Source organism: Lutjanus erythropterus, chromosome 16 (genome assembly GCF_056507025.1).
Source record: "Lutjanus erythropterus isolate fLutEry1 chromosome 16, fLutEry1.hap2, whole genome shotgun sequence".
Taxonomy (NCBI): Eukaryota; Metazoa; Chordata; class Actinopteri; order Lutjaniformes; family Lutjanidae; genus Lutjanus; species Lutjanus erythropterus.
In genome coordinates this window covers 18,633,375-18,660,342 of record NC_139332.1, presented here as the reverse complement: position 1 = coordinate 18,660,342, position 26,968 = coordinate 18,633,375, and the positions used below count along the sequence as shown (strand labels likewise).

General features: G+C 40.0%; 3 protein-coding genes across 8 annotated transcripts in view; all 3 read left to right on the top strand.

Annotated features, from left to right (window-relative positions):
* The first annotated feature begins 376 nt into the window (after positions 1 to 376).
* On the top strand, positions 377 to 9,006 carry matn1 (matrilin 1). 2 transcript variants are annotated; one of them, XM_084738431.1, is made up of 10 exons: positions 377 to 720; positions 2,695 to 2,879; positions 2,979 to 3,143; positions 3,474 to 3,696; positions 5,546 to 5,668; positions 5,763 to 5,935; positions 6,348 to 6,579; positions 7,037 to 7,189; positions 7,300 to 7,380; positions 8,267 to 9,006. In XM_084738431.1, the coding sequence occupies exons 1-10, from the start codon at positions 624 to 626 to the stop codon at positions 8,314 to 8,316; spliced, it is 1,482 nt and encodes a 493-aa protein (XP_084594557.1). In that variant the 5' UTR covers positions 377 to 623; the 3' UTR covers positions 8,317 to 9,006. The 2 variants fall into 2 exon arrangements, with proteins under 2 accessions (XP_084594557.1, XP_084594559.1); XM_084738433.1 differs by lacking the exon at positions 5,546 to 5,668 and having other exon boundaries at positions 378 to 720.
* A 1,147-nt stretch (positions 9,007 to 10,153) lies between these two features.
* sesn2 (sestrin 2) lies at positions 10,154 to 21,739 on the top strand. Its single transcript, XM_084738430.1, has 11 exons — positions 10,154 to 11,000; positions 12,806 to 12,871; positions 13,594 to 13,782; positions 16,586 to 16,768; positions 18,196 to 18,414; positions 18,638 to 18,770; positions 18,859 to 18,974; positions 19,128 to 19,211; positions 20,430 to 20,536; positions 20,635 to 20,779; positions 21,036 to 21,739. Exons 1-11 carry the CDS (start codon positions 10,659 to 10,661, stop codon positions 21,120 to 21,122), a joined length of 1,671 nt encoding a protein of 556 aa, XP_084594556.1. The 5' UTR covers positions 10,154 to 10,658; the 3' UTR covers positions 21,123 to 21,739.
* Positions 21,740 to 22,768: 1,029 nt separating this feature from the next.
* Positions 22,769 to 26,968, top strand: part of yrk (Yes-related kinase) — a 29,553-nt gene continuing 25,353 nt past the window's right edge. The window contains exon 1 of one of the 5 annotated variants that reach the window (XM_084739502.1): positions 22,769 to 23,285. The gene's annotated coding sequence lies outside the window, so the exon portion shown is untranslated. Of the gene's footprint in view, positions 23,286 to 26,865; positions 26,931 to 26,968 lie in introns of those variants that run through there. The other 4 variants (XM_084739498.1, XM_084739501.1, XM_084739500.1 and 1 more) reach the window with 4 other exon arrangements.

Below are 26,968 nucleotides of genomic sequence, written 5' to 3'. Positions count from 1 at the left end.
CCGTGGCTCTCCTTCACTTCCGCACCATAGATGTGTGTTTGCTATACGAGGGAACACGGGGAGAAAAGAGGAATTCATGTTGGTGTTTATTTGAGCTTTGGCCAAATCCAACCTGGGGCGGCTGTGTTGGCGCACACTCCGCACCAAACCCCAGCCGCTCCTGTACCCCCAGCCAGCCACACACACACATACTGTACCCACGCAGGTACTGAACGCACACACAACACAAATTTTACTACTCCCTCACACACACACACATGCATACCTGTCCATCCTAGCCATATCAAGGTGTGTTTGTCTTTCCCTGCCCACCATTTTAGGTCCTCCCAGAGCAGGTATTTCCCTCTCTTTCCCACAGACACACACACACACATACACACACATACACACACACTGCAGCTATACAGGGGGGCTGTCTGTGGGCCGACTGCGTGAAGCACTTGCATTGATAACCTGCAGCTCAGAGTCAGTCAGTCTCACTTTGTGGCCGTCCCCCTCCTCGTCTGGAACTCCCTTCGTCCCTGCTCTGTCTGCTGTCTCCTTTCTAGCTTCTCACTCTAGGACCGTCTGCGGACGTGCTCGGACCCCCACGTTTACTCGTCACCCCTCTGTCGCTGTAAACCATGACTCCTACCCCACCGTTGCTCCTGCTGCTGCTCGGCCTCATAGGGGCGCAAGCCACCACCGCTGCCGTGGACGTCCGCACGGCTGCCGCCATGGGTAAGAATGATGACCTTTAACCCTTAGAGCTGAGCTTAACTCCAGTGGAGGACTCACCTGACGTCTAATGTCGTTTTTCACTGCTTATTCTGAGAACTGTAAAAATAGAATAGAACAGACATATATTAAAACATAAAAATTGTCTTGTTAGTAATGCTAATTTTTCTAGCATAGAGCAGCAATGATCAATTGATTTGTTGATTGAAGGAAAATTAATTGTAGACTCTTTTGATTGATTGGTTGCTTCAGTCATTTTCCAAGCAAAAATGCCAATAATTAGCTGGTTCCAGCTTCTCAAATGTGATGATTTATTGCTGGTTTTTATCATTTATCATAATAAATGAGGAGTCTTGGGGTTTTGGAATGTTAGTTGGACAAAAGAAGAAATTGAAAATTGTGGGATAGGAGCATTTTTCCAATTTTTTTTTTTGACATTTTATAGACAAAACTACCAATCAATGGTGAAAATAGTTGGCAGATTAATCGATGATGAAAATAATACTTTGGTGCAGCCCTATACCCATTATTCCTCTGGTCTGAGTACTGCATTTCCACATATCCATGCTGCTATGATGTGTGAACTAGTTGAATGTGATTCCCAGAGGAAACAGAACTGAAGAAGAATGGAAAAAGTCACGTATTAACAAGTCAAGTTTAACTTTTACATTTAAATTTGATTGGGTAGTGTCAGTCAGTGTCTTTGGACATTCATTAATCACAGGTTACTGGTTTGGAGTGATTAGTCAGCCAGTGTTAAAGACAGAGTTGTTTTTTGTGTTTTGCTGGTAATTGGATGGTGTACATTCTCAGTTTGGATGAGAGCTGCAGTTAGCACACTGTGTGTATGAGTGTGTGTGTGTGTGGTGTAAGTGATGGAGAAGTTGGTAGGAGGAAAAACTGGAGGGAGGGAGAGAGGTGAAGGGTGAGAAGGGAGATCAGTGATGTTTAACAGGCATGGGAAGTTTTAGCAACAGGTAATTTAACAAGGCCACTAACGGCTGAAAACAACACATCCTCCTGGTTGTGAACAGTCTGGCTTTATTATCACAAAATCAGTTTTCTGTCTTTAATAGACATCAGTTAAAGCTAAAATGTTTGCATCAATATAAGAATAATTTTGACAAAAAATCTGCACATCTTCACTTTTTCTGAGCTTTCAACCATAACTCATGGCCTTCAGTTGTCATACTAATCCAGGCTTTCTGCAGGTCCATAAAAAGTTTTAAAAAGTCCAATAATCTGAATTTTAGGCCTTAAAATGTCATAAATACAATTTCGACAGCTCTTAAAAATGCATTGAATTTTAAAATTAACATTTCTTTTAGAAAGTCAGGTTGATTAACATCTCACTCTTAGATGTGTTTTGGGGAAAATTTGTATTGATCACACTGTAACAACTACAAAATAAGATCAACATTGACCCCATAACCACTAATGCAAACTGTGCTTGTACTTCTTTCCAGTATGGATGTGAAGTAGGCATTAAATTGCATTCATAATGGTCTTAAAAAGACTTAACTGGTAGAACCTGCTGAAATCCTCTAATAAATATAATAATAAATAGTTTATTTTTATTATTATATATTAATTTATGAAATGATTTTAAATATATTTAAGTGGCCTCTCATTTTATCTTTCTATGATCTTCATCTTTGTTTTTCTGGCCAAGCATTTCTCCATCTCTCTCTCTCAAGCCTCTCATTTCTTCACCCCTGTTGCCTCCCTGCATCCTGTTTTTCTGTTTCCTTCCACTTTCTCACCAGCCTCCATCCCCTCCACCCTCACTTTTTCCTCTCAATACCTCCGTTCTCCCCATGCTCCTCCCACCTTACCCCTTTACCCCCCTTCTCCATCAGCTTAATGTCTTTATCCATTTGCATTTCTGATTAACTTTGACTTTATGGATATAGAGTTGTTATGCAAACTATGAGAATATGGATACATAATAACCTCCTTTCTGTCCTTCATGTGTAGCGGCAGGTTTGTGCAAAACTCGCCCCACAGACATCGTGTTTATCATCGACAGCAGTCGCAGCGTTCGCCCTTCAGAGTTTGAGCAGGTCAAAGTCTTCCTGGCAAAGGTCATTGAGGGGCTGGATGTTGGACCCAATGCCACCCGTGTGGGAGTAGTCAACTATGCTAGCCGTGTGAAGAACGAGGTATGTGGTTAAGATAGGCTTCACTGAGCACTGAGCAACGTTTTTATTTTATTTGTCAAACTATTTAATATCACTGATTTTCCTTTTATGCAACTGCAGGTGTCTCTGAAGACGCACCGCACCAAAGCAGGACTGATCAAGGCTGTGACCAAAATTGAGCCCCTGTCCACTGGAACAATGACTGGTCTGGCCATCCAGTTTGCTTTGAATGTGGCGTTCAGTGAGGGCGAGGGAGCTCGTGTCAAATCTCCTGACATCACTAAGGTCATACTCATTTACATGCATTCTCACATGCATTTCTTTTTGTCAAGATGTGAAGCACCATAACTGACATATAATCTAGGAAAATAGCACAGAATGGAATAAACACTAAAAAAGATAATAGAACAAACATCTAAAAAAAAAGATTTTAAAAAGATGAATAAAGGGGAATAAAACAAATACACACACTGAAAAGATTGCAAGTATTATATTGAAAAAACATACTAAATATCCACATTTATATACCCTCCAACTCCCACATCCCCATCACACATGGAATTCAACAATTAAGTTCATGATTTTTAATTCAATTTTGCTTCTCTTGCTTCACAGGTAGCCATTATTGTGACAGATGGGCGTCCCCAGGACAATGTGAAGGATGTGGCTCAGCGTGCACGTGATGCTGGTATCGAGATTTTTGCCATTGGTGTGGGACGTGTGGACATGAGCACCCTGAAACAGATGGCCAGCGATCCCCTGGATGACCACGTGGACTATGTGGAGAGCTACAGCGTCATTGAGAAGCTCACCAAGAAGTTCCAGGAGGCCTTCTGTGGTAAGATGGGAGGAGGTAGAGTGGGTGAAGGACACATGAAGGATTTATAGACCTTTGTCATTGCAGCCATTTTAGTAGGGTAAACACAGGTGTTACCAGTGATACTAATTAAAGTTCTGTTCTATTCAGGTCAAACAGAGTCAGGGTGCTGTGGTTGTGCATGTTGGCTCACTGGGAAGGAACTAATAAGGCTGGGTTGCACCAACCAGGATTATTTTTTAAACCAGATAAATGGTGGTTTAACTTAAATTTATGTGGCAACTTTTAAGCTATCTTAAAACGAAGAAATATTCAATTTAAAACTTTTTAGCTAGCTAGTAAACTGTGTGTGTGTGTGTGTGTGTGTGTGTGTGTGTGTGTGTGTGTGTGTGTGTGTGTGTGTGTGTGTGTGTGTGTGTGCGTGTATTTTACAGGTAGCTAGCAAAGAGTGTAATGTTTTGTGAAGGAATACAGTAAGAAAGTTAATGGTTTCCTTCCCCTTTTATGTTTACCAGGTCCTAACAAGTCTCAAATGTATTTATTTACTTTTAATTGGATAAGCAAACATTTACATGTGGATTAAACTATTTAATTTCAGTTTACATCACTAAATTTGGATTTACTAAAGTTTGAGTTAAGTTTTTAATTGTACAACAGAGCTCTGCTTCATCATACATCTGGATCAACTCATTTTCATAGTTAAGCCAATCTGTGAATCATCACTAATCTTAAAATAAATTAATCTTTGTTTGTACAATCCATGGTGCGTTCAAATGGGGTTTACTGTGTTTATGAGATGAGCCCACCTGAGTGCCCCCCTTATGTCATGCTCATGACATCGTGAACTGGAGGTTTTCTGTTAGCTTGCAGTTCACGGCGTTCTCTTCACTACTTTCCTGTTGTAATTACAAGTTCCATTTTCACGCGGCACCAGTCTAAATGGAGCAGAACCTTAACTGGTATCACTAGTAACACCTGTGTTTAGTCTACTATTTCATATCAACATGGCTGCCATGAAAAAGGTCTGTTGTTTAAGGTCAGAGGGACGGATGCAGAGAACAGAGATGGGAATAGACAGTGATGGTTGAAAAGAATTACTGTCAGGGTGGGTTGTCATGTTTACCCACTGCCTTCATGCCTGCGGAGAGAGCTGTCTGCTGGCCCCCCTATACTGAGGGTAAGGTGTCAGGACTGTCATCTTTTCATTCCAATACATTGTTCCCTCCCTTTTGTCATCTCCCTCCCTCAACAAGAATATAGTATATTCATTCAGACTCATTAAATATTCCCAGCACAGGAGGGCATCAGGGCAGGAACAACCTTTGGAAACGAAATCCGCTCCTGTTCTTCAGTCAGCTCTCACATAACTGAGAGGCGAGACTGATCTCCCTGTAATTACCGATCCATTAGTGACAATCATTAAACTTCTAATTAGTAATGCCCTTTGGCTCTCCCAATTTGCAGCGGTTTGGACTGCTGTCTGTCTGCCACTCAGTCTGCAGCAGCCAATCTCACTGCAGATATTTTCGTCCAAGGGCAGAGCTGCATGGTCGCAGTGTTGGATTGTTATTGGATGAGCCTGTGCCTCACACTCACCAACAGATTAAATTGATCTTGTTCATTTGAGGCTTCTCCAATCTTTTCCACCTGTTTGTTTTAAGGATCCACTGGATTCATGCACATTAATAGACACCTATTAAAAACTGTTAAGATCAACTGCAGGTCACAGTGGATCATTAAAAAAAAAATCAATGCTAGATTTTCAAACTGACATAGTTTCATTCTCTCCTCCTAACCCCAATCACCCACCTCACCCACAACATATATTCTACTGTGTGTACGTGCGTGTTCTGCATGCACACACATACAGTATCGGACCTGTGTGCCACTGGGGATCATGACTGTGAGCAGGTATGCATCAGCAGCCCTGGATCATACAAGTGTGCCTGCAAAGATGGCTTTACCCTCATGGATGATGGTCGCAGCTGCAGTGGTGAGTGTGTGCGTGTATGTATGAAGGTATATGTCCAAGTACGGACACTGCGCTCCCAGAGTAACATGCCCTGTTGTGTGTCTGATGTCACCAGCTTGCAGCAATTCGGCGACAGATGTTGTCTTCCTGATCGATGGTTCTAAGAGCGTGCGTCCTGAGAACTTTGAGCTGGTCAAAAAGTGGATTAACCAGATCGTCGACAAACTGGATGTTTCTGACAGCAAGGCTCATGTTGGACTGGTGCAGTACTCCAGTTCAGTCAGACAGGTACTGGTCTGTGTCTGCCATTTAGTGTCACCTAATAATCAGCTTCCTTCTCTTTTTTTTTTTTTTAAGATATTTTTATAACCACGACAAAAGTGCACGTTGTGGGAGTAATTTTCGCATACTCATAGCCACAGTGTAAAAAATAATATTTTCATATTTTACATATGTTTCAACATCACAGTCTACTTCAGGGTATTGAAGGACAAAGTTGGTTATTGAATTTATCGAAAAAACATCTCCATGCAAATATCACACAGAACAGTCACAAAAAAGTAAGTATGAAGGATGCAGCCTTATTGAATACATTAAATATTACAACATTAAATAGACAATATAGGAGCACAGAGGACAAGTTTCCATACTAGTGTCCTTCTCTTGCATATTAAAGGAATGTTAAATCTCCCTCCTGCAGGAGTTCCCCTTGGGCCGCTACAACAACAAGAAGGACCTGAAGGATGCTGTGAAGAGGATGGCCTACATGGAGAGGGGAACCATGACAGGCCAAGCTCTCCGCTATTTGACAGACAACAGCTTCGGCCCTGGTCAGGGTGCCCGACCTGGGGTCACCAAGGTGGGCATCGTCTTCACCGACGGACGCAGCCAGGACTACATCGGAGACGCCGCCAAGAAGGCCAAGGAGCATGGTGAGAGGGAGAGGATTCTTAAAGGGACAGTTGTGCGTATTTGAAAAGGGGTTGTATGAGGTACTTATCGATAGTCTGTGTTTTAGCTACAGTAGATGGTGGTCAACACACCCCCATTTTGAAGAGCCAGCAAGATACCAGCACAGAAGCTAAGCAATGTAATGCTGTGGACAGGCTCAGCAGCAAAACACATTTTAGCCACCTAAAAAATCAGTATCAGCTTAAGTGTTTGCTGTTTTTAGAATATTTTCACCACCTCAACTTGCCATCAGATAGCCTTTTCTGACCAGAAACCGCCATTAAATAAGCCAAATATTTCTCTCTCTCTCACTCAACCAGACTCCTCTGGCAAAAACAGTAATTTAACTTTGCACAACATGGGACTTGCTTGTCCACCACCAAACCACAAACCATATTTTTACCAGTTAAATGAAACTTGTTTGTGTTTGTATCATAGGTTTCAAGATGTACGCTGTTGGAGTTGGCAATGCAGTGGAGGATGAGCTGAAGGAGATTGCCTCTGAGCCGACTGCAGAGCACTACTTCTACACCGCTGACTTCAGGGCTATGACCCAGATCGCCAAGAAGCTGCAGATTAACATCTGTCAAGGTCACACAATATGATTAAATACATTAAAAATACTTGCATGATTACCAGTTATTTCACTACATACTGGTACAGTAACTCAGAACTTGAACTTGTGCTTTCTGTTCCCACAGAGGAGGACCCCTGTGAATGCGACTCCCTCGTAAAGTTCCAAAAGAAAGTAGAAGATGCCCTACAGGCACTAACAAAAAAATATATCCTTTACTTCAGATGAAACAAAATATGATGTGGGAAGGAGGGTTGTAAAGGAATAGTTCTGATAATTTGATGTTAGGTTGTATGAGATACTTATCCATAATCAGTGCATTACCTACAGTAGATGGGGGTCAGCACGCCCCCAGTTTAGAGAAGCTGAGAGGAGCTGGACACAGGAGGTAAGTGATGTCCTGCTGTGGACGGGGTCAGCAGCAAAAAGGTATTTTAGCCACTTAACAAAGTTCCACCTAAAAAATACATATCAGTTTATGTATTTGCTATATTTAGAATATTTGTAATGCTATACTTTGCCGTCAGACAGCCTTTTCTGACTGGAAACCTCTGTTATATAAGCTGGATATCTTCATTGTCAAAATCAGTCATTTTACCTCAGAGAAAACCTCGATCTATTAGTTTGTGTTATTGCGTGACTTCAGTGAATCCAAACTATCCTTTTAAAACAGTGAAATCACACAATGTTACAAACTAATAGATAGAGGCAGTGGTAGACCAGCAACTCTGCATTCTGCAGGTGAAATTACTGATTTTTGCTATGGAGTTTGGTTGGTTTGAAGAGAGCGATATTTGGCAAGGAAAACAGTGATTTCCCATCAGTAAAGGCTATCTGGACGAAAGGTAGAGCGGTGAAAGAATTTTATATATAGCATGCACTTTCTGTGTAAGTTGCTCAGCTCAGCCTCCATGCTGATACTCCTCTCTGCTTCTTTAAACTGTGGGTGTGCTTACTGGAACTACTGTAAGTAATACAGCGCCTAACTATTGATAACCCCACATCAAATAATGTGAACTATCCCTTTAATGTTATGATCTTATAATCTGTCTTGTTGTTTATGTTCATTGCTGTGGTCCTTGACAAAATCTTACTAGAGAGTATGTCGAAGAGAATCGCCTTGCTGGAGAACAAAATCGTCTGAGGACTCACATCCCACTCTTCCCTATTCATCTGCACACACACTCACAAACACACACAACCACACACACAAACACTTTTCACTTCCTGTGAAAATACTGAAGAGGAACCTGTATGTGTGTGTGACCCCTGACCTCTGCCTGTATTCTGAGCTCTTCAAAACCACCTCTGCCCCCTCCTCTGTCGGTCTTACCTCTTCCACCTTTGGGTCTCCTGGGACACGAAGCGCCGGTTGCCATGGGGACCACACCTTTGTGTGTGTGCATGCGCTCCGAAGGTCATCCTCCATAGCCAGCCTGTGTGTTTGTTAATAAAAGTCTTCCCTCATAGGGAAACGGTACACTGAAGGGTTTTTCTTTGTTGCTGCCAAAATGTTGAGTTTCCTCAAACCCCCATAGAGTCTGTCTTGTTTTGAACGGAGCAGCACACCACCATCACCTGTCTGTCTGGTTATATCTGTCATCTTCCCCTCTCTATCCTCATGTCTTCTTTCTCTTACCCCCAAACAAAGGTATCTAATATTATATATGGTATATATTATATACAGTTAATTTAATATAAGATATATGTCTGATAAATAAGGGTACATCAGTGATGTTTTTTTTTATTTTCCTAAATAAAGGTGATTCAGGAAGTACATAATATAAATTGTGAAACAATTGTATGCCAGATTCACAATACAGATGCAAATACACACACAGACACAAATAATTTCTTATTTTTGCACAGTTTTAGTGATTAATTGAATACAAATAAGTATAAAATGTACACAGGATGTTCCTGTGGTCTTTGACTCCAAACTGTGGGCTCCAAGGACCACAAGGGCCTGACAGGTTCCCACAGCAAAATGGTGAACAGTTTTAATTTACTGTCAAAGATTTTCACACAGCAGTCCCTTTATACATGTAGCTTAAGCCTAATTCTGCATAAAGTTTTTTGAAATATTTAAATTTCAAAGACCAAATCAACATTGGATCCATATTCTAGTGTGGATTTATGGGGTTACTTGTCAAGAAAAAGGTTGACTCCTACATCAGAGTGCAGAAAATAAATTGTAATTAATTGACTGACAATCAGTTAGCCCTTATTTTTTTTTTAATCTTTTTTTTTAAAGTACCAAATATCTGCTATTTACAGCATTACAAATGCAATGTTTGCTGCTTTTGTTCTGTTTAATATTATAAAATGGAAGACACAAGTTCAAGACATTGTCTTACGCTGTATGGTATCTCTAAAGAGTGTTAACATTTTATAGACTACATAATGAATTGATTAATATATAAATTAATTAATCAATAAATGTGGGTTCTTCAGTTATGTAAACATTTTTTTAAGAAAGCTAATATCAGCTACTGTAAACATGCATGTACAACAATGTCTATTTTATTATTTTCCAATTTTGTTTTGGTTTTAGTATAACATGCTATAACATACAATGAAGCAAATGCAGAGGCCCATAACAGCCTTGGCCAGAAACCACCACTCTCGTACGCTAATAACAATGTTTCAAAAGTTAAGAAGAATTAATCCACCTTGTTTTTCGGTTAATCATTGAAAAGTTTAAGGTACGTCACGATGACGTTGCACAGTAGGTAAAAAAAAAAAGCGCTTCTTGGTTAGAAGGGAACTCCAGACCGTCGAAAGTCTCGCGAGAGTGATGATTTTAATAAAACCCACGATTTTTCCCTAACCCTAACCAAGTGTTTTTGTCCCTAATCCTTCCTAAATCTTAACCACAGTGTTGTGTCTTTATTAAACAGAATTATTTTGTACGTGCACAACGAAGAAAAAATAACCAAATCTCGCGAGAGTTTTGCAAATCATTGGTTCCCTTCTCGACACGGCTGAAAAACACTCTTCAAGTCAGTCCGAACCTCTGAACGACACAAGCGAGTAAAGTCTGAATTTTCTTGGTGCCTCATGAAAGCGGATGTTAAACTTAAATTAGATTGTACTGTGGTCTCGGAGTCCAGTCTAAACACAAACCACTGGCTCACGTTATTATTATTATCGCGCCATTGTGAAAATAGGCTGTTAAAAGAGTTTGCAGCATCTGCTAACAGCAGCTAGTCTAGCTTAGCGAGCTAACCGGCAGGTTGCCTTCTTCACGGTCAGGTAGCCTCCGGGTAGGAGAAGGCTTTAAAGGTGGCCGGTCGGCGTTAATGATTTGTGGAACAGATGATTGCGCAGTGAACGAAGACAGACAACGAACAGACACCTCACCTCAAGTATCAGCGTTTGCGTCAAGCTAACGTTAACGGTTAATATTTGAGCTAACCATAGCTAGGTTAGCAGTGACGTTAGGTGAGTCAACCCAGGTGCATCGGTTCGGGACTAACAGGAGAGATGGCCAGTAATCCCGTGCCAGGCCTTACCTGCCAGGCTAATGGAAAAAACACACCGGGGAGGGTGTCAGATTCTGGCCGCTCATGTCGCCACCAGTCCGAGTCAGAGCCCGATGTTGGCCCGACGGTGAAAAGCTTAGCCCGGCTGTGCAGCAGGGACGAGGACGAGCGGGCAGCGGCTCTGGAGGAGCTGAGCCAGGGGGTTCTGGTGTGTTTGGGACTGGACCGGCCCGGTTCGGCACGGCTGAGTAAAGAAACACTATTGCATTTGCTTCGGCTGTCCAGGTCGTGTCCACTGCAGGACGTACGGGAGAGAGCAACCGAGCTGCTGCGAACAGCACAGGTAGTGTTCATGTTGGGATATTGTACCGTATTATAGTGTTTTTCTGCTTCACAATGTCTGCACACCAGCAGGAGCACAGAAACAAATGTGACTCTAATGGGCCATATTTTCAAACAAGATAACCATAGACAGAACTGAATGACTGACAGAGAACCGTTGATGTTGCTTCTTATTATGAAATTCCAAGATAAGGTGAATGATTGATTAATAGTCATGGTATTCCTGTTGCTGGTCAGATACAGTTAGCTATCAGTTGATTACCATTTTATATCAGATTGCTGGATATTTCATCAGACATTGAACTGCAGGAGGTGATGCAAGACTCTGCTGCTCTGTGCACAAACAAGCAGGCCGGACACGCCCCCTCCCGGTGCCCTGAAAAACACGGTAGACACACCCCCAGCAGTTTTTGCAGTCCACTGTAGCTTCTAGAAATAAAGAGTCAGACTGAGAGAGAGTGTGGAGCACATTCAGTTTATTTGTCTTCTCTGTTGGAAATAATACGCTTTGACTTGCGGTGTCCTGCTGCTGTTCTAATCTTCCGATCATGTCGGTGAGTTTAACTAATGTTTAATAGTTTGGTTGCAGTTTTTATGAGCTGCAAGTTATGAAACAGGTCTCTCCAGTTACAGTACAGCTGCTAGAGTCAAAGTAGGTCTTGTCAAGTTCAAGGGGGTTGAAGGTGTCTGCCGATTTCCACATTTATCTTCAAATATGTCTATATATACATATACAATTAATAGAATTTAAAAAGAAAGCATAAAGTTGATTCATTAACAGCTGAGCCATTTAGATTAGGTGTTTGCTCGAAAACATTTTAACTTTGATATAAATGTAGGGCTGTATGATATACCAAAAAAATGTAAATTAATTAAACAAATAATGTGATAATGTTATAACTCATGACTCGTGGAAATGTTATTTTTTGAATTATAATTTTTATTTTCACTGATTAAAGTATTGAACCATTAAAATGATGATGATGTAACATTTATTTGTCTCTTTAGGGGTGTAAGTAAATATCCATATGCTTGAGTATCACAATATTGTGTTTTTTGATATTGTATCAATTCTCAAAAACGCTGTATTGTGATATATGCAAAGATTCTTAGCAGTGATTCATTTTGTGTTGTGTTTGAACCTTGACTGCTAGATAGCAGTTGTTATCCATTTTCACTGTTAGGATTGCATAAAACTCACTCAACTCAGTTTTTATGCATATGGTGGTTTGCTCTTTATACTGACAGTTTTCCAAAAATCAGATAAAGAAATAGAAAAATATTACCTTGCCCTCAGTCTCACAGTATATCACAGTACATTGAATCATAACCACTCTCTGCAGCTTAACAGTACTTCATCATAATAATGTTTTGTCACACATTTTTGCTTTATCAAAAAAATTCAGCTTCTGTGATTTGGATATTACATTTAGCTGTATTGGGATTTTGATAATATTTTTGATTAATTGTGCAGTCTATACGAAGTCATGCATTTTATGTAAAGATTGATTTGTTGGTCAAAAGAATAGAATCAAGCATTATCAAGTAATTGATTGTATTTCATTATTTAAGCAAAAATGCCAAACGCTCCCTGGTTCTCAACCTCTGTGTTATGTGATATGTGAGCCAAGGGGTTTATCCCTTGACTTTTGGGCATTGTGACAAACATTTTATCACTATTTTCTGGCATTTTATGAATCAAATGATTGATCAAAAACATAATTGCCAGATTAATCAGAAATTAAATTAATAAATATTTCGTTATATATTGACCTGATCTCTCTATGTTTTCCCTCTTACCACTAGGAACAAGGAGTTGAAGTCCCTCGGGCTCTGGCATCAGGTCCAAGTGCCTTTATCAATGCAAAACAGGTGTGTATGGATTGTTTTTAAATGTACATTTATTCACTAATGTTGAAGGGAAACTAATATTGAAGACATTGGATTTCCAAAACACTTATTTTGGAAAACAAATTAAGTTTTTTAAAATGTTGTGATATTGTGAAAGGAATTACAAGTTTTTTCCCAATAAGAACTCGCATCAGATATTTGGCAGTGTATAACATTGATCACCAGTTTTTCTTTTTTGCCCAATGATGTTTATTGATGAAACTACTCATATTAGGAGTGTGGTTTCACAAGTTGATTTCAGTGTGGCACACAGCTGGTCTCCATGTCTAAATCCCAAGATGTTTTTTGGGACTTATCTTCAAATCACTGCTCTTGTGAAAGTTGGTATAAATTTCCTGGTTCAGTGCTAGTATTAAGCAGTGTCAGTAACTCTTTTGCTGCAATGCTGAAGTGCCTGTTGCTTCATGTCAACATGCAACATCAGATGTGTGTTGCCAAACTGATGACTGAAAATACTGATTTCATATATGACTCATTCCAAGTTTTCCACTGGAGAAAGTGGAATTGTTGCATCAGCTCTTGATTTCCACTTAAAAGAGGAACATTTTTAAGTGAAACTTTTGCAATGGGTCCTTGGGCATAGTAAAAATGTGATTTTGATAATAAAAACACAATGTGAGTTTAATAGTGAGAGAATCGGTTGTCAATCTCGAACTTGTATTAATCATCGTCTTCCTCTTCAGATGTTGAATGAAGGGCCTGACCAGGACATCCTTATTGAATCGTTTCTATCACTGGGTCGCGTGGACCACATCACCATGGTGATGGCGTTGCACCCCGCTTACCTCAGCTGCTTCCTGAGGACCCAGCATGCTTTGTTGGAGCTGGATGGCCCATTGCCACGACACTGGAGACATTACATTGCTATTATGGTAAGAAAGCCATAATATGATAAAGTTTTGACACCCATCAGAACTTTCAAATCAACAAGAGTCACATCAGCAACAGCCTCATATCACAGGAAAGTGAAACTTAAACTGTATCTTAAACAGACACAATAAAAATAATGTTCAAATTTAGATCTGGTGATTTTGCAATCATGTGAATATAAAGTGATGTCAGCAGTTTCCAAAAGACATCTATTGAGCATCAGCAGGGACCATGACTCATGTGTTTGTTGTCATTGAGATCAACTTAAGTTGTTTAGGTTGATTTACTTACTCAAGTTTCTTTGTTGGCCCTTTACAACCAATATACAACACAAAAGTAAACTATAACACAATGTAATTGATGGTAAGGAAACCAATTTATGTGAGTTGTACAATTTAGAATTAGTTCAGTTTCAACTTTATTTGTCCCTGAGGGGCAATTGGTTTTGCAACATTAGGTGCAATATAAATAAAACGTGCATGAAACAACAAAACTAATAGCACTGCATCAGTGGACAGCACAGTTATCAGAAGAGCAGTAACAACTAAAACAATGACTTATCTGTCATTCCTCTACATAAAGTATAACAAAGTATGTAGTCCTACATACTCATGACAAAGAAATGATCCAACAAAGATGAGGTTATAGTCCTTTTATCGTCGACTAAAAGCTGGGTTAGTCAACAAAACAAAATAACATACAGTACCTAAAGTGCTGCAGGTACTGCATATTGTTACAATGCTTGGTGTATTGGTCTGCAAAGTTGTTGCTAGTCTGTTTAATATTTCTATTTCTTCAAACAATTTTCTTCCACATCATGACAGATGTAAAAAATAACATGTTAAATAGTATTCAAATTATTCTTTTATCTGTTGTTTAAACTTTAGCTCCGTGTGTGTACAAACAAACATTATTGAGCTAGGTGAATACAAATAAATCAAATCAATATTAGTGTACATTAAAATTGCCCTTTTAATGGTTGTATTTTCCATCATGTTTTGCGGAGCTCAATGCTGAAAGCAGTGCCTCTGTAGGTTAAATATTATTGTCAGAACTTATTACTGTCTGATCTAATTCTTAAGCCAACAAGTAAAGTGTTTATGTGGTAGGGACCTTGTGTTTAACTTGTGTTTACTTGCCTCTTTATCAATTGTTTTTGTGTCAAATGAGGCAGCAATAGTGACAGCTATAACCACTCTAAGGGCTGTAATTGCTTTGTGAAAGGCTATGGGTACAGTCTCTCCTTTTAAAGTTTATGCTAGATATTGCATGACTAATAAACGTAACATTTAAAATAGTGGCAGACCTGCAGCTATTATTTTCTCTTTTTGTGGCTGAGTCAAGGGCGCTAAAGTGTTTTTATGATTTCTTTTGTTATATACACACATCGAATAATTTTGGCTTTATGGCAACCATTATTCCTGCCTCCACTAGTAGTTGGACAAAACCATTATTGGAGTTAAACAGTTATATTAATATTGCTGTAGTGGTGTTTCCGCTGCTGCCCCCAGCTTTTACAGTCCCCATCAGTTCAGCTGCAGAGAACAATAAACTAATCCATTCAGACCGGCTCGCTGGCTGAAGTGGCCCTCTGAGTGAAGTGATATCACTACTCTTCAGCTTTTTTTTTTTTTTTTTTCACTTTTCCAGCAGAACCTTTCACAATGCCATAACTGCATGGACACAGCTGCAGCTAATAAAATTAATGGAGTTAAGTTTTATTTAAGTGAGCCAATTACACTGACAGTAATGACTTGGGTTAGCGTTTGATCCCTCCAATCAAACTTCTTGTTAATTTTAATAGCTGCAGCTGTGAAAAGGGTCACTTGACAAACAAATGTGCCTGTTGTTACAGTTACATATGGTACACATTTTGTACAGCTTATTCTTCATTTGTAAGACATTTTACACTATAACCAACATATCTTCAATCAGATTTGAATTTGTCATTACGTTTCACCTTTTAATTTATACAGGTGATAACACTATCAGTGTTTTAAGTGTCCGATAAATGAATGGCTGGAGTCCAGTTCTTTGAATACTGACTAGTACTTACTTAGCAAAGGATGAATCTGAGACATACCTTGGTATGTCAAAGGATTTCTAAGTTGTGCTATAAAAAGACCTAGAGAATTTATAATAAATCAATTAATAAAGCAAATTCTAAAAAATATTCTTAAAAGCTGCCACAAGAAAGTCATGTCTTTCTTGTCAAATATACTGGTAGACCTAATTTTCTTCTAAAACAATTGAATGAATTCTCTATTTCTGTAAATATGTTAATCTATAGTTGTAGGAACATTTAAGGATACTAGAGTAATTAAAGTTAATTATTGTGCACAATAATGCAAATTTTGAAAGCAATAGAAGTGTCAGGAAATAAAATATTCTTAGGTTGAAGGAACCTAAAACTCAGGAATAGGCTTTACTAAAGAGAAAGAGGACAGATGCAAAGTGGACTTGGCAGGTCATTCTCTTCTTGATGGTCATCCAGCTACTGTATCATCGTGATCCACTAACTGCCAAAGACTGATCCTCATAAACATTTAATGACTCTCATCGCTCATATATACATCACATTATAGCTGCCCTTTCACTTCACAAATGGCATTCATTAGACTCAAAAATACTCCATGTGGAAAAGTTCAGTTGTGTTGCTTTAACCTCTGAGCCCTTAATATTTATGAGCACAGACGGTTCTTATGCATAATGCACTTGTTAGACACAGACCAGTGATTGAACTTTGTCTTTAATAGATAATGCCATATTTGTTTCCTCATGTTAACTCCTCGTGATGTCTCGCAGGCTGCAGCTCGACACCACTGCTCGTACCTGGTCCAGCAGCACAGCGCAGGCTTCCTGGAGGCTGGAGGGGAGGAGAGCTGGCTAAGCGGCATCGAACATGCTCCCACCAAACTCCGCAGCTTGCAAACACTCAACAGGCTGCTGGCACACAGACCCTGGCTCATCACACAGCAGCACATCCAGGTCAGACACGACACCCACTCACTCCCTGTCTCATCACTCTCCTGCTCTCTCTTTTGCTTTCAGCCTTGCATCATACGATAGTAGTATGATTTAACACACTGGGTTTCTGACTTAAGATGTATCTGAAATTACTCCCTCATTGACTCACTCACTACTCCCTGTATAATAGACACCCAGTAGTTGAATATTTAGCGAGCAGTGAATGAATACTTCTGACACTTCTGAATCATTGTTTTGCATCATCAGCTGTAGTTTTGCCTGTGAAAAATGTGATGCAGTTTTGCATGATTCAATTGCTCCATGGTACTATATTTTTAGCAGAAAGTGGTGTACATTTAGTGTCAATTGTAATAATCAGGGCTCCTAACTGCGACTAAAATAGTTGCAGATTTTATGTTTGCATTTGTGTGAGTGTCCTAATCTGGGACAAATATTGTCCTGTGGAGCTGGAAAGCCCCTGCAGTTCTAGATGCAGCAGTTCCAGACCAATAGATTTAAATGCACATAGCCATGAGTTCTACCCAGAGCCAGTAGAGTGAGGGTTAGAATTTACCCCCTCTCTCTCAAGTCACCTAACTTAACAATCCTAATAATGCTGGTCTATGATAAATTTTTTAATACATAAAATAATTGTACATTTTGCTTTTATGTTTGCAGTGTCTCAGGCCTGCATTCAGTCACTTAAATGTCATTTAACAAAGAAGCAGAAATGTTGCTCTTAATTTAGGGATAAAGAATACATAAATAAAGGTTATACTTTAAAGCCATAGATAAATACCATGCTCTACCAAAATAAGGTCTGAACAAATCGTGTACTTGTGTGACCAGCTGAGGCCAACTGAGGTCTGGAGGCCTGGGAATGTTTGAGGGCACTATATTGTGGTACATGTACATGCTCAGGTTGCAGGCATCTGAATAAAATACCAGACAGTAAGCAAGTAAACAGTGCTTATTTTGGACAGTATTAGCTATACTTTATTATAGAACCAGACTGTTGTCATGCAAAGACAGTTTTTTTCCCAGTGTTTTTCAATTTCAAATGGAAACAGTAAAAAAGAAAACAACCTTGGTATTTTAAAGTTCAGTCTGTGTAATACTCATATGTAGTGCCAGTGGCCCACAACAAACAAATTGTTTACCTCCACAACACAGGAATGATATAAATACAACATATATAATATATTATGCTATAAATGACATAATCAAATATATATACATAAATCAAACTATTGGACAAATAAAATTTTGACCTGATGATGGTGCTAGCTGAGAAGTTAAAGATCACCAGAATCATAACAATTCATCCTGAGGGGAGGATGAATGTCTTTACAAAATTTCAAAAGTGGTTACCCCAACTAACTATCAGAGCTGTCCAACAAATCTATGTGAAACTTAACTTACCCAACATCCACTCCTCTGCCCTGCAGGAGCTGGTGTGCCCCGGTGCAGATCCTCGCTGGTCACTGGCCGAACTCATACACGCTGTAGTCCTGATGGCGCAGGCTCACTCTCTGTGCTCGTTTGTGTGGGGCTGCGGCTTAAACCCTGAACCTGACCACATTGGAGGTTATACTTTCCGACCGCCATCACCCAGTCACCTTCCTCGTAGCCCTCATAGCCCCGCGCATGAGGACGGCAGGCAAGAGGTAAGTCAAACAGTAGTTATTCACTATAGGTCTGACAGGAATAAATTTAACTATGTCAACAAGAAAAGGACAGAGAGAAACGGTTCATTACAGCTTTTTTTTTCTTTTTTTTTTACTTGTCACACTGGTTTAGTAACAGTAGAAGTCACGGCATGCTTCACATGGTTGATTTAGTGTGAAAAACAAAAGAACACCTCAAGCCTTATCATTTTCTCTTCTGCAGTTGGTTGACGGAGCAATGGAGGTGGAGGTGTTGATGAAGAGGATGGTGGAGCTGCAGCAGCAGGAGGAGGAGTGCACACAGGAAGAGATGGTTACTCGCTTCGAGAGGGAAAGGAGCGAGAGCATACCAACTGGTACAAACATGTCGGTTTATCCTCTGCATCACTCTGTCAGTCATTTGGCTGTTTATTCACCACTTCCTCTTTCTTGTTTGTTTTTCAGCGGTGGTGCGGGGAGCACCGCCTGACATGTTGCTGCGGCTGGTGGAGGATCCAGAGTTCAGATACGAGGACTTTGCCCCCAGAGGAGAGCAAGCACCGCCCACTATGAGAGCCCAGGTAGTTTGGAGCATATCTGTGTGTTCAAGTTCATGCTGATTGTGTTTTCACGATACACATTCCCAAGTTATTTCTTCCCAATGTCTACAGTGTAAAGTGCCTGTTAATTGTTTATGACCTGTGTTTGTTGATGTTGGTGCCTGATGTGTGCAGGACTATTCATGGGAGGACCACGGCTTCTCTCTGGTCAACAGACTACTGCCAGACATGGGTCAGCTCCTAGATGAAAAATTCCAGGTACTGTCCCCTTTAACCTGGTAGAAGTACGCTAATAAAAACCCATGAGCTGATTAAAAACTGTACAAGGCTGATGTGTGGATAACATGACAGGCGTATCACTGCTCCAGGGAGTTTTGTACATACATACATACATAGGTTTTATATAGCGCTTTTCTAAGTACCCAAAGACGCTTTACAAAAGGAAAGAAAAAGATATGTACAGACAAAAGAAACATACATGATATGTGAATGATACACTATGTAGTAGTAGTTAATCTTGTTACTTGCGCAAGTCTGTTTATTCGCCCCAAACAGCCAGTTGTATGCTAATGAGCAGCTAGCAGCCAGTGAACACACGCAGGCAATGGCTGTTCCTGTGTGTCAACCTCTGACAGCATTTATTAGAGAAGCTGATTCTTTTTGTATTGTCCTTCCTCTTTCTGTCCTTTTTCCTGTTTGTATGTTCATGAAGTTAGATTTCTCCTCCAGTTAGCAGGCAGCATGAACAGAGAGACTAATTAGCTCACAGTAAACAGTCGAGCGAGGTCAGGTCCTCTGTGGGTTGCTGCTGCAGACAGGTTGAGGAGCAAGAGTGAAGATAAATCCATTTTTTAATCCCCAAATTTTGAAACATAAACTCTGAAGACTTCCGCCAATGAATAAGTCTGCATCATAGTGAAATCAGTGTGACTAGTGACAGAAGCTCCAGCCTGCTTCTGGCTCTTTTTTCCAGAACTCAGCAGCTGTATGTATTTCGTTCGCTTTCTATGTGACACCAGATGAAAGCATGGATAACCTTTTCAAGGTCTGCTTGAGCTATAAAAAAAACCTGAACTTTTTCAGTGTTCCTAAGTTGGACAAAGCATGATTGTACTACCTTGGTGATTTGTGTGTCAAAACAAAGCTGTGAGTCAAAGATCACACTGAAATTCATGTACTGTTATGCACCCCGTAACAAGGTGTCTCAAGTAGACATTGCTTTGTATTAAGCAAAAAAAGAGGTTGTGAAGAACTGTGGTAGAAGAGAGAGATCAGCAGTCCACACTGGGAAATAAAAATTGACAAATTCAGTAAAATGTAGGGGAAAATATATAAAAACATTGATGTGGTTGCCCTGGCATCCAGTTACCCCTTGTATCTTGTTCTGACTGCAGAATACTGTATACATTAGTTTATCAGTAGAGAAGAGATTGAGAATGCTATTACCGGTAATAAAATAAAATGGTGTCTTTGCAGGTTGTGAGCAACTTGACCTACCACAGGATGGCCATGCATGAAGGTGTGGACACTCACACTCTGAGGAAAGCTCTGTGGAACTACATCCACTGTCTGTACGGCATACGGTCAGTGTCACATGCTGTTAGCACTGAAAAAAAAAAAAAGATTTCAAACTTGATGATTTCTGTGTCACTAACTTTTAAATATCACTGTACCTGTGCAGCTATGATGATTACGACTATGGCAGCGTGAATGTGCTGTTGGAGCGCTCTTTGAAGGTGTTTGTTAAAACCATGGCCTGTCACCCTGAGCAGACCACAGCGCGCATTTACCACGCCTTCTGGAGGCACTTCAGGCACTCTGAAAAGGTACGAGCAAGTTCAAACATCACCTGACCCGGCCTCTTCAGCCACAATAAATGAACCATTTGACATTTGAACATGTCGTCTCTCTTTGGGACCCTCTCAACAAAGAATGAATCCTTTGACATTTCAGCGTGTCATCTCGTTTTCCTTCCTTTGTTAAATGTCATTAGAGGAAAGAAGCATTGCAGACAGAATTTGAAAGTGTGTCACCTAGTAACCTGAAAATAATGACATCTTTTTCTTTTTTTTTTTTTTGCAGGTTCATGCAAACCTTATAGTGATGGAAGCCCGGCTACAAGCAGCTCTTCTTTACACCTTACGAGCCATTACACATTACATGAGATGACACACTCACTCACGTTTCTGCAGATGCTGAGCCAGCTGTGACGTACCACAGCCCAATGCATAACACAACACAGATAGACAGTCTTGCACACACACACACACACACACACACACACACACACACACACACACACACACACACACACACACTACAGTGAATGTTTGTACATGCATATCTTATGTTTCAGTGTTATTTTTTGATGCTGCTTTGCAAATGGGACAGATAGATAGTTTAGATAGATTTATGATGATATTTAAAATGTTACTTATTTTGCACTGAAATCTATCAATTTTTTTTTCCCCCACTTGAGCTTCAAGTGTTGTTCTGAATATCTTGCACACGTTTCTGTCACACCGACACACAGATATATAGGCAGGTGGAAGCAGGCCTGGTAGAACGAAATCATAATTTTCATCATTCAAGTGTTTCCTTTGCAGAATTTTGCTGTTTATTTCACACATCTGTTCAGGCCAATATCAGACGGCCGCTGTTGACCACATCATGACTACTCATGCCTCAGTCCTTTGTGTCTGCGGCACACAGAGGCTGGGATCAAAAAGACAAAATAACTTGTATTTTTATATACAATAAAAAGTTACTTTGTTATCAAAATTAAATCAGTGTCCTGTGTGTTAGTTTGAATGTATTATGTCAGGGACCCTCACAATACACCTAATTTGAGAAGATTTTGTCATGAAGGAATGCCCCGAGTAATTTTTTGTTTTTAGATTTGCTGAAAAATATCCTCATATTCAATTAATACGCAAACCAGGATCACTATAAATTGCAATCAAACAAAAGTTTAGTTTTGCATAGTTTAAAAAATACACAAAGATGGCCCAAAAACCCCAAACAAACAGAATATACAGTGCGGGGAGATGCAAAAAGCCCACAGGGCTTATTTGGAGCCTCCACCGAAACAGCCCCATTTCCATGGAAAGTACCCAGAATGTTTATTTGCAGAAATTACTTTTCAAGGAGCTAAAAGTTTTCTTCATCAACTACAATCTGAAGACTGGCAAATTAGGCAAATTGGTCCGCCTATGTATGAAAAAGAGACTGTTTTTTTTTTTTTTTGCTGTTTGCCACACATTGTTGGATGGTGGATATGCAGCAAAGTTACTGAGACAAAATTAACATACAGAAAATGATGGAAAACATTAGTTTGAGTAACAAAATGTGTTAATAAGCAGCCAACCCTATTTTGGTCCTTGTTTCAGCTTCCAAAAAAAACAGATATACCCTATTTGAGTCGTCCTTTTGCTGAGCACCGCAACAACACTAATGGTCCCCAGTTGGACCCCAATTTGAAAACCCTTAGATGTTGTATTTGATGCATTGCTGGATTTATTCAACACCAAGCGAAACCTTTGTATTCTGCATAAGAGACTGTACATATTTTGAGATTTAAGGGTTTTTTAAAAGCAGATAATCCAAGAAACTCAAGACAACTCAACACAAGTCCAGTCTTCTGTCCGTTTTCCTGCCGGAGTTGCATTGACCGGCCACTAGATGGAGACAAAGACTTAAAGAAAGTTAAAATGTGACCACAGTCATTTGTTTTTACCCAGTCACCCCACTGTTCAAGGTGAACCGTAAGTGCGCGACAACTCATTTGTCCTCTTTGTTGAGTTACACCTGAATGTTCATGACGTGCTTATGATCCATTTATGATGAAATACGTCCTCAAAATAATAACAGCAGAACAAAGTGACATGTCATCACCGAACAACATCGTTGTTGCCTGATTTCTCCTCACTCGTAATACGCGGATATCACACATCTCATTCAGTCTTCCTGTAGTTCACACCAGACGCTGAAACTGTCGCATCTTGCAGTTGCACTTCGAGCGAATATAAGGCAACATCTCCTTGGACGAGTTAAGCATTTGTACATCTGACAGGACAAGGATTCTCCATTCATAGGCTGGAGAAGCTGGTTATCTGCATTTCTAAATATTCAGAATTGCTCATATTTTTTTGTTCTATTAAATGTAGTAGGTCATTTTTCAGCTGCACTTGCGCGCTCCTCTGGGTGGACCTCTGTGCGCGGTCACTTCTTTTCACTTGTGCGCAGCGCAGTACCGGACACCCTGACGCACACCTCGGCTCTCTGTGCCCCTGACTCCAGGATTCACCGGGATAACCACGTATTTTGCGTCAGGTATGTTTCCTCTGTTTATCACATGAAGTCTGAAAATGTAAGGTACATGTATGTATTTATGATGAGAGAACGAGTGGTTTGTTGGCTTTGAGGAACTGTCTTTATCAGTAAACTGAGGGAATCTCACCTCAAAGATGACTCATATGGAGAGATAGTTTCTTATTTCATTTAATTATTTCTCTGTTGTGTTTGGTATGGAGGGAGGAAGTCGTCTGTAGTTCCAGAGACCAAGAAAAAGTGTAAACTAAACCAAGTCAGGTAGATGGACAATTGAGAGTACCAGCTAGATGAGTAGTTTCAGGAGCCAATAACTTCAGGGTCCTCTGTACCCTTAAAAAAAGTCAGAACTCTGTGGATAATTTTCAGCGTTTCTGAAAGTTGGGTAACTTTGGAGTGCTTGCTTTTAGATAAAAGGAAGTTTGGGCAGTTGCCTTTGAGAAGTTCATGATGGTGTGGCCACCAGAACTTCCACTCTTGATACTGGACGGATACCGCAGAGGATGAAGTTTAGAAATCAAACAGCCAACATTGCAATATTGAAGGGGTGGAATTTACCAGAGAATTTAGTAACAACACCTTTAAACTGAGATCTCTAACTGTTAAAAATTTGTTGGTTTTAGGCAAAGATTAACAGCTATAAGGCTGTAGTGATAGAATATTTATGGTGAAATCAAACAGGATCAAAGAATAAATTAAAGGACGTGGACAGCAACTGCGATCAACTGGAGGTTTTTTGTCTGTAAGTTTACTGCACATTTATCAGATTACATCACTGTAACTATTCACACAGGAATCTAGTGGAATCGGCTAATATTTTCTTAACATACATTTACAAGTTTTATTTAATCAAGTTAATTAAACTTAAAAGTTCTTGTATCAATTTTCGTAACACTTCAGAACTTATAAACATGAGCTCTTCTAACTTGAAGTCTCTTGAAATGATGAGTTGAATGAATGTACTGCATGGGGTTCAATCAAATCATTAAATTCAGTATATAAAGAAACACGGTCAGCTTATTAGCAGACTTCCTATCATACTTTGTTAAAACTGTCCTGGGATTCTCCTTTTTTTTATAGTTTGGAGAAAACAAATGTGATGAAAAGTTGCTTCTTAAATTAAGAAAATGCAGAAGAAATTAAAAATTGTAACTTTTATAAGTGTGACTGAAGAGTTGTTGGTTCAACTTAATATCTTGATAACTGAGTTATTACTGAGTTTACTTGACTAGAAAAGTTGATTTGTTTTGAAGCATTACAAAATTACCTCAGCTTAAGAAAAGTTAGTGTCCAAGGTACCTTAAATGTTTAAGTTAAAAACGTTCAGAGGACATTGAGGCTTAAGGCCTTCTGTCTATCACACACTTTTACATTTGCTCTTGTGGCAGCATATCCCTTTAGTGAATGTGACTTTGATTTATTTGACAACTCGCCTGCAGGAAACCACCTTGAGGAAAAGGCAGGGCTTGATGTTTCCTCAGCATGTCCATCCATCTGAGATGTTTCTGTGGCTTTAATGTGGCAGTCAGATTTGGTGTAGGTGTTTATTCCTTCATCGTGACTGGCTGCAGTGGAGGTTATATAATCGTACACCTCCACCTTCCTTTAAATCACCAACATTCATCTTTGTTTCACTGCTGATTTCAAGGGAAGGGGGCTTGTTGTGTGTCTGTGTGAAGGAGGTGTCATGGAATTCTGGGGGAAAAAACGCGATTAGGCCAGTCCAAGGCTGGACTTCATCACTTCCTGTTTCTTTACGAGGTCAGTTCCTGTCTTTAGCCTCGGGGCTAGGCAGGAAGGAAGGGGGCGTGGAGAGATTTCTTGGTGGAGGCGGCGGTGGTGGGGTGTTAGAAATGGACGTTCCCACCAAGCAGGCCTGACAGTTAAGTGCTTGTCCCTCATCTTGATCTTGGACCCTCAGATTCCCCTGGGTGGAGGCTGTTCTTTTAACCAGTTGTTGTCTTTACAGTTGTTGTCCCCGTATCAACAGCCCTGATCGTCAGACCAATTTTTTTTCCTCCTACCTGTAGTGCTGTTTATACATCTAAATAGTTTTACTGTGAAATGCAACGTTTTGGAGAAATCAGACGTAGGGATGTCTGTCTTCTATATAATGGATCTAGGTGGCACTACTTGTGGTGCTCAAAGCATAAAAAAAACTTTTGAAAAACTCAGCAGCAATGTATCTTTACAGAAATGGCCCTGGTTGCCTTCCCCTGGTTACTAGATAATCCACAGACTTTGCTGTGAGTAGTTTCATGTCGGAACGATTTTCTTTTGACCAAAGAGTTGATGCACGCAGGATTCAGTGTTAATGTTATTTTTCATTTACCTGGTTTGGCAGGTGGGTCAGAAATGTACTTGCCTGAAGTAAATTTTTACTTGCACCTGTCTTATTTATTATTCATTAGTTATTTGTTTTATTTCATAACCCGTAACCAATTATCCGTGAATGGTCATAGGGGGGCAGGGGCCTTCCTCAGACATTGGGCGAGAGGCAGGGTACACCATGGGCACTTCATCTCAGGGCTGACAACCATTCATGCTCCCAGGCATGCTTATGGGCAACTTAGGGTAACCAATGTCTTTGGATTGTGGGAGGAAGCCAGAGTACCTGAAGACGTCTTGTCCCAGCCACAAACCTCACAGACCCTCAGCTGGCTGTGGTATTACTCTGAGGTGACAGTGTTAACCACCTTGTCTTATTCCCAAATAACAATAAAAACTAAAGTTAACTGTCATATTTAATCCAGGTCTATATATCTCATCTCATAAAATGTGATTAAAATAGTGAAAAATGTCCTTCTCAGTTTTTTAGAGTCAAAGCTGATGTCTTTAAATGTCTTGTTTTATCAGTGACAGTCAGTATTGATATAATGATAAACATCTTCATATTAGAGAGGCTGAAAATATCATTTTCTGCCATTTTTGCATGAAAAATTACTTAAACGATGAAAACCCTCTTTTTATTTTTTGAGTTGCTAGATTTACTTGGCCGACATAGAATTTGACCTGTCCTGGGCAAGTAGACAGCCATTATTGTTAAGTGGTTGGCGGGTGTAGTTTGATAGAAAGAAAGTAGTTCCTCACTTAAGGAACTACACATCAAGGTGTGTGGATTACCTTGAGTAGCAGGGACATGATTTCTGGAAAGAGTGTCTGATTTTTTCAAATGTATTTTATTTATTTATTCATTTATTTTTGGTGCTTTGATTGCCATTTAGTCCCATTACATTATATTACAATGAAATATCTTGAGATGAATAAATGGCACAACAGTCCAGAGGAAAAATGGGTATTTTTGATATTGGGGTGAATTGTCCCTTTAAAATACTGGATTAGACATATAAATGGTCATGTATGCCTCCCAACAAGCCACTTCAGTCCTGTGTATCTGGAGGATGCGATGACTTCATGTGGAAACAGGACGTCCCAATGACCGAGACACCTTACTTTTCCACTGCCCCCACCTCCAGCTTCTCTCCCGCTCCTGAGTGTGTGTGTGTGTGTGTGTGTGTGTGTACTCTATGAGTGTGTGAGGGTTCGGTGACAGCCTGCTTCCCATTGTCCTATCATTCCTGCTCCACTCACACTCTGCATCCTGTGGGGCTTCCTGCTAATGAGGGAGAGAGTCAGAGAGAAAGAAAGGTAAGAACAAAGATGGAGAAACACTAAGAAGAAAGTAT

What these genes read in the sequence shown, in the direction of transcription:
- sesn2 (XM_084738430.1), top strand. Translation starts at nt 10,659, where the DNA reads ATGGCCAGTAATCCCGTGCCAGGCCTTACCTGCCAGGCTAATGGAAAA. An exon ending in AGCTGCTGCGAACAGCACAG is followed by an intron (nt 11,001 to 12,805) that starts GTAGTGTTCATG and finishes TCTTACCACTAG; the next exon opens with GAACAAGGAGTTGAAGTCCC. An exon ending in GACATTACATTGCTATTATG is followed by an intron (nt 13,783 to 16,585) that starts GTAAGAAAGCCA and finishes GATGTCTCGCAG; the next exon opens with GCTGCAGCTCGACACCACTG.
- matn1 (XM_084738431.1), top strand. Translation starts at nt 624, where the DNA reads ATGACTCCTACCCCACCGTTGCTCCTGCTGCTGCTCGGCCTCATAGGG. An exon ending in TGATGGTCGCAGCTGCAGTG is followed by an intron (nt 5,669 to 5,762) that starts GTGAGTGTGTGC and finishes TGATGTCACCAG; the next exon opens with CTTGCAGCAATTCGGCGACA. An exon ending in CAAGAAGGCCAAGGAGCATG is followed by an intron (nt 6,580 to 7,036) that starts GTGAGAGGGAGA and finishes TTTGTATCATAG; the next exon opens with GTTTCAAGATGTACGCTGTT.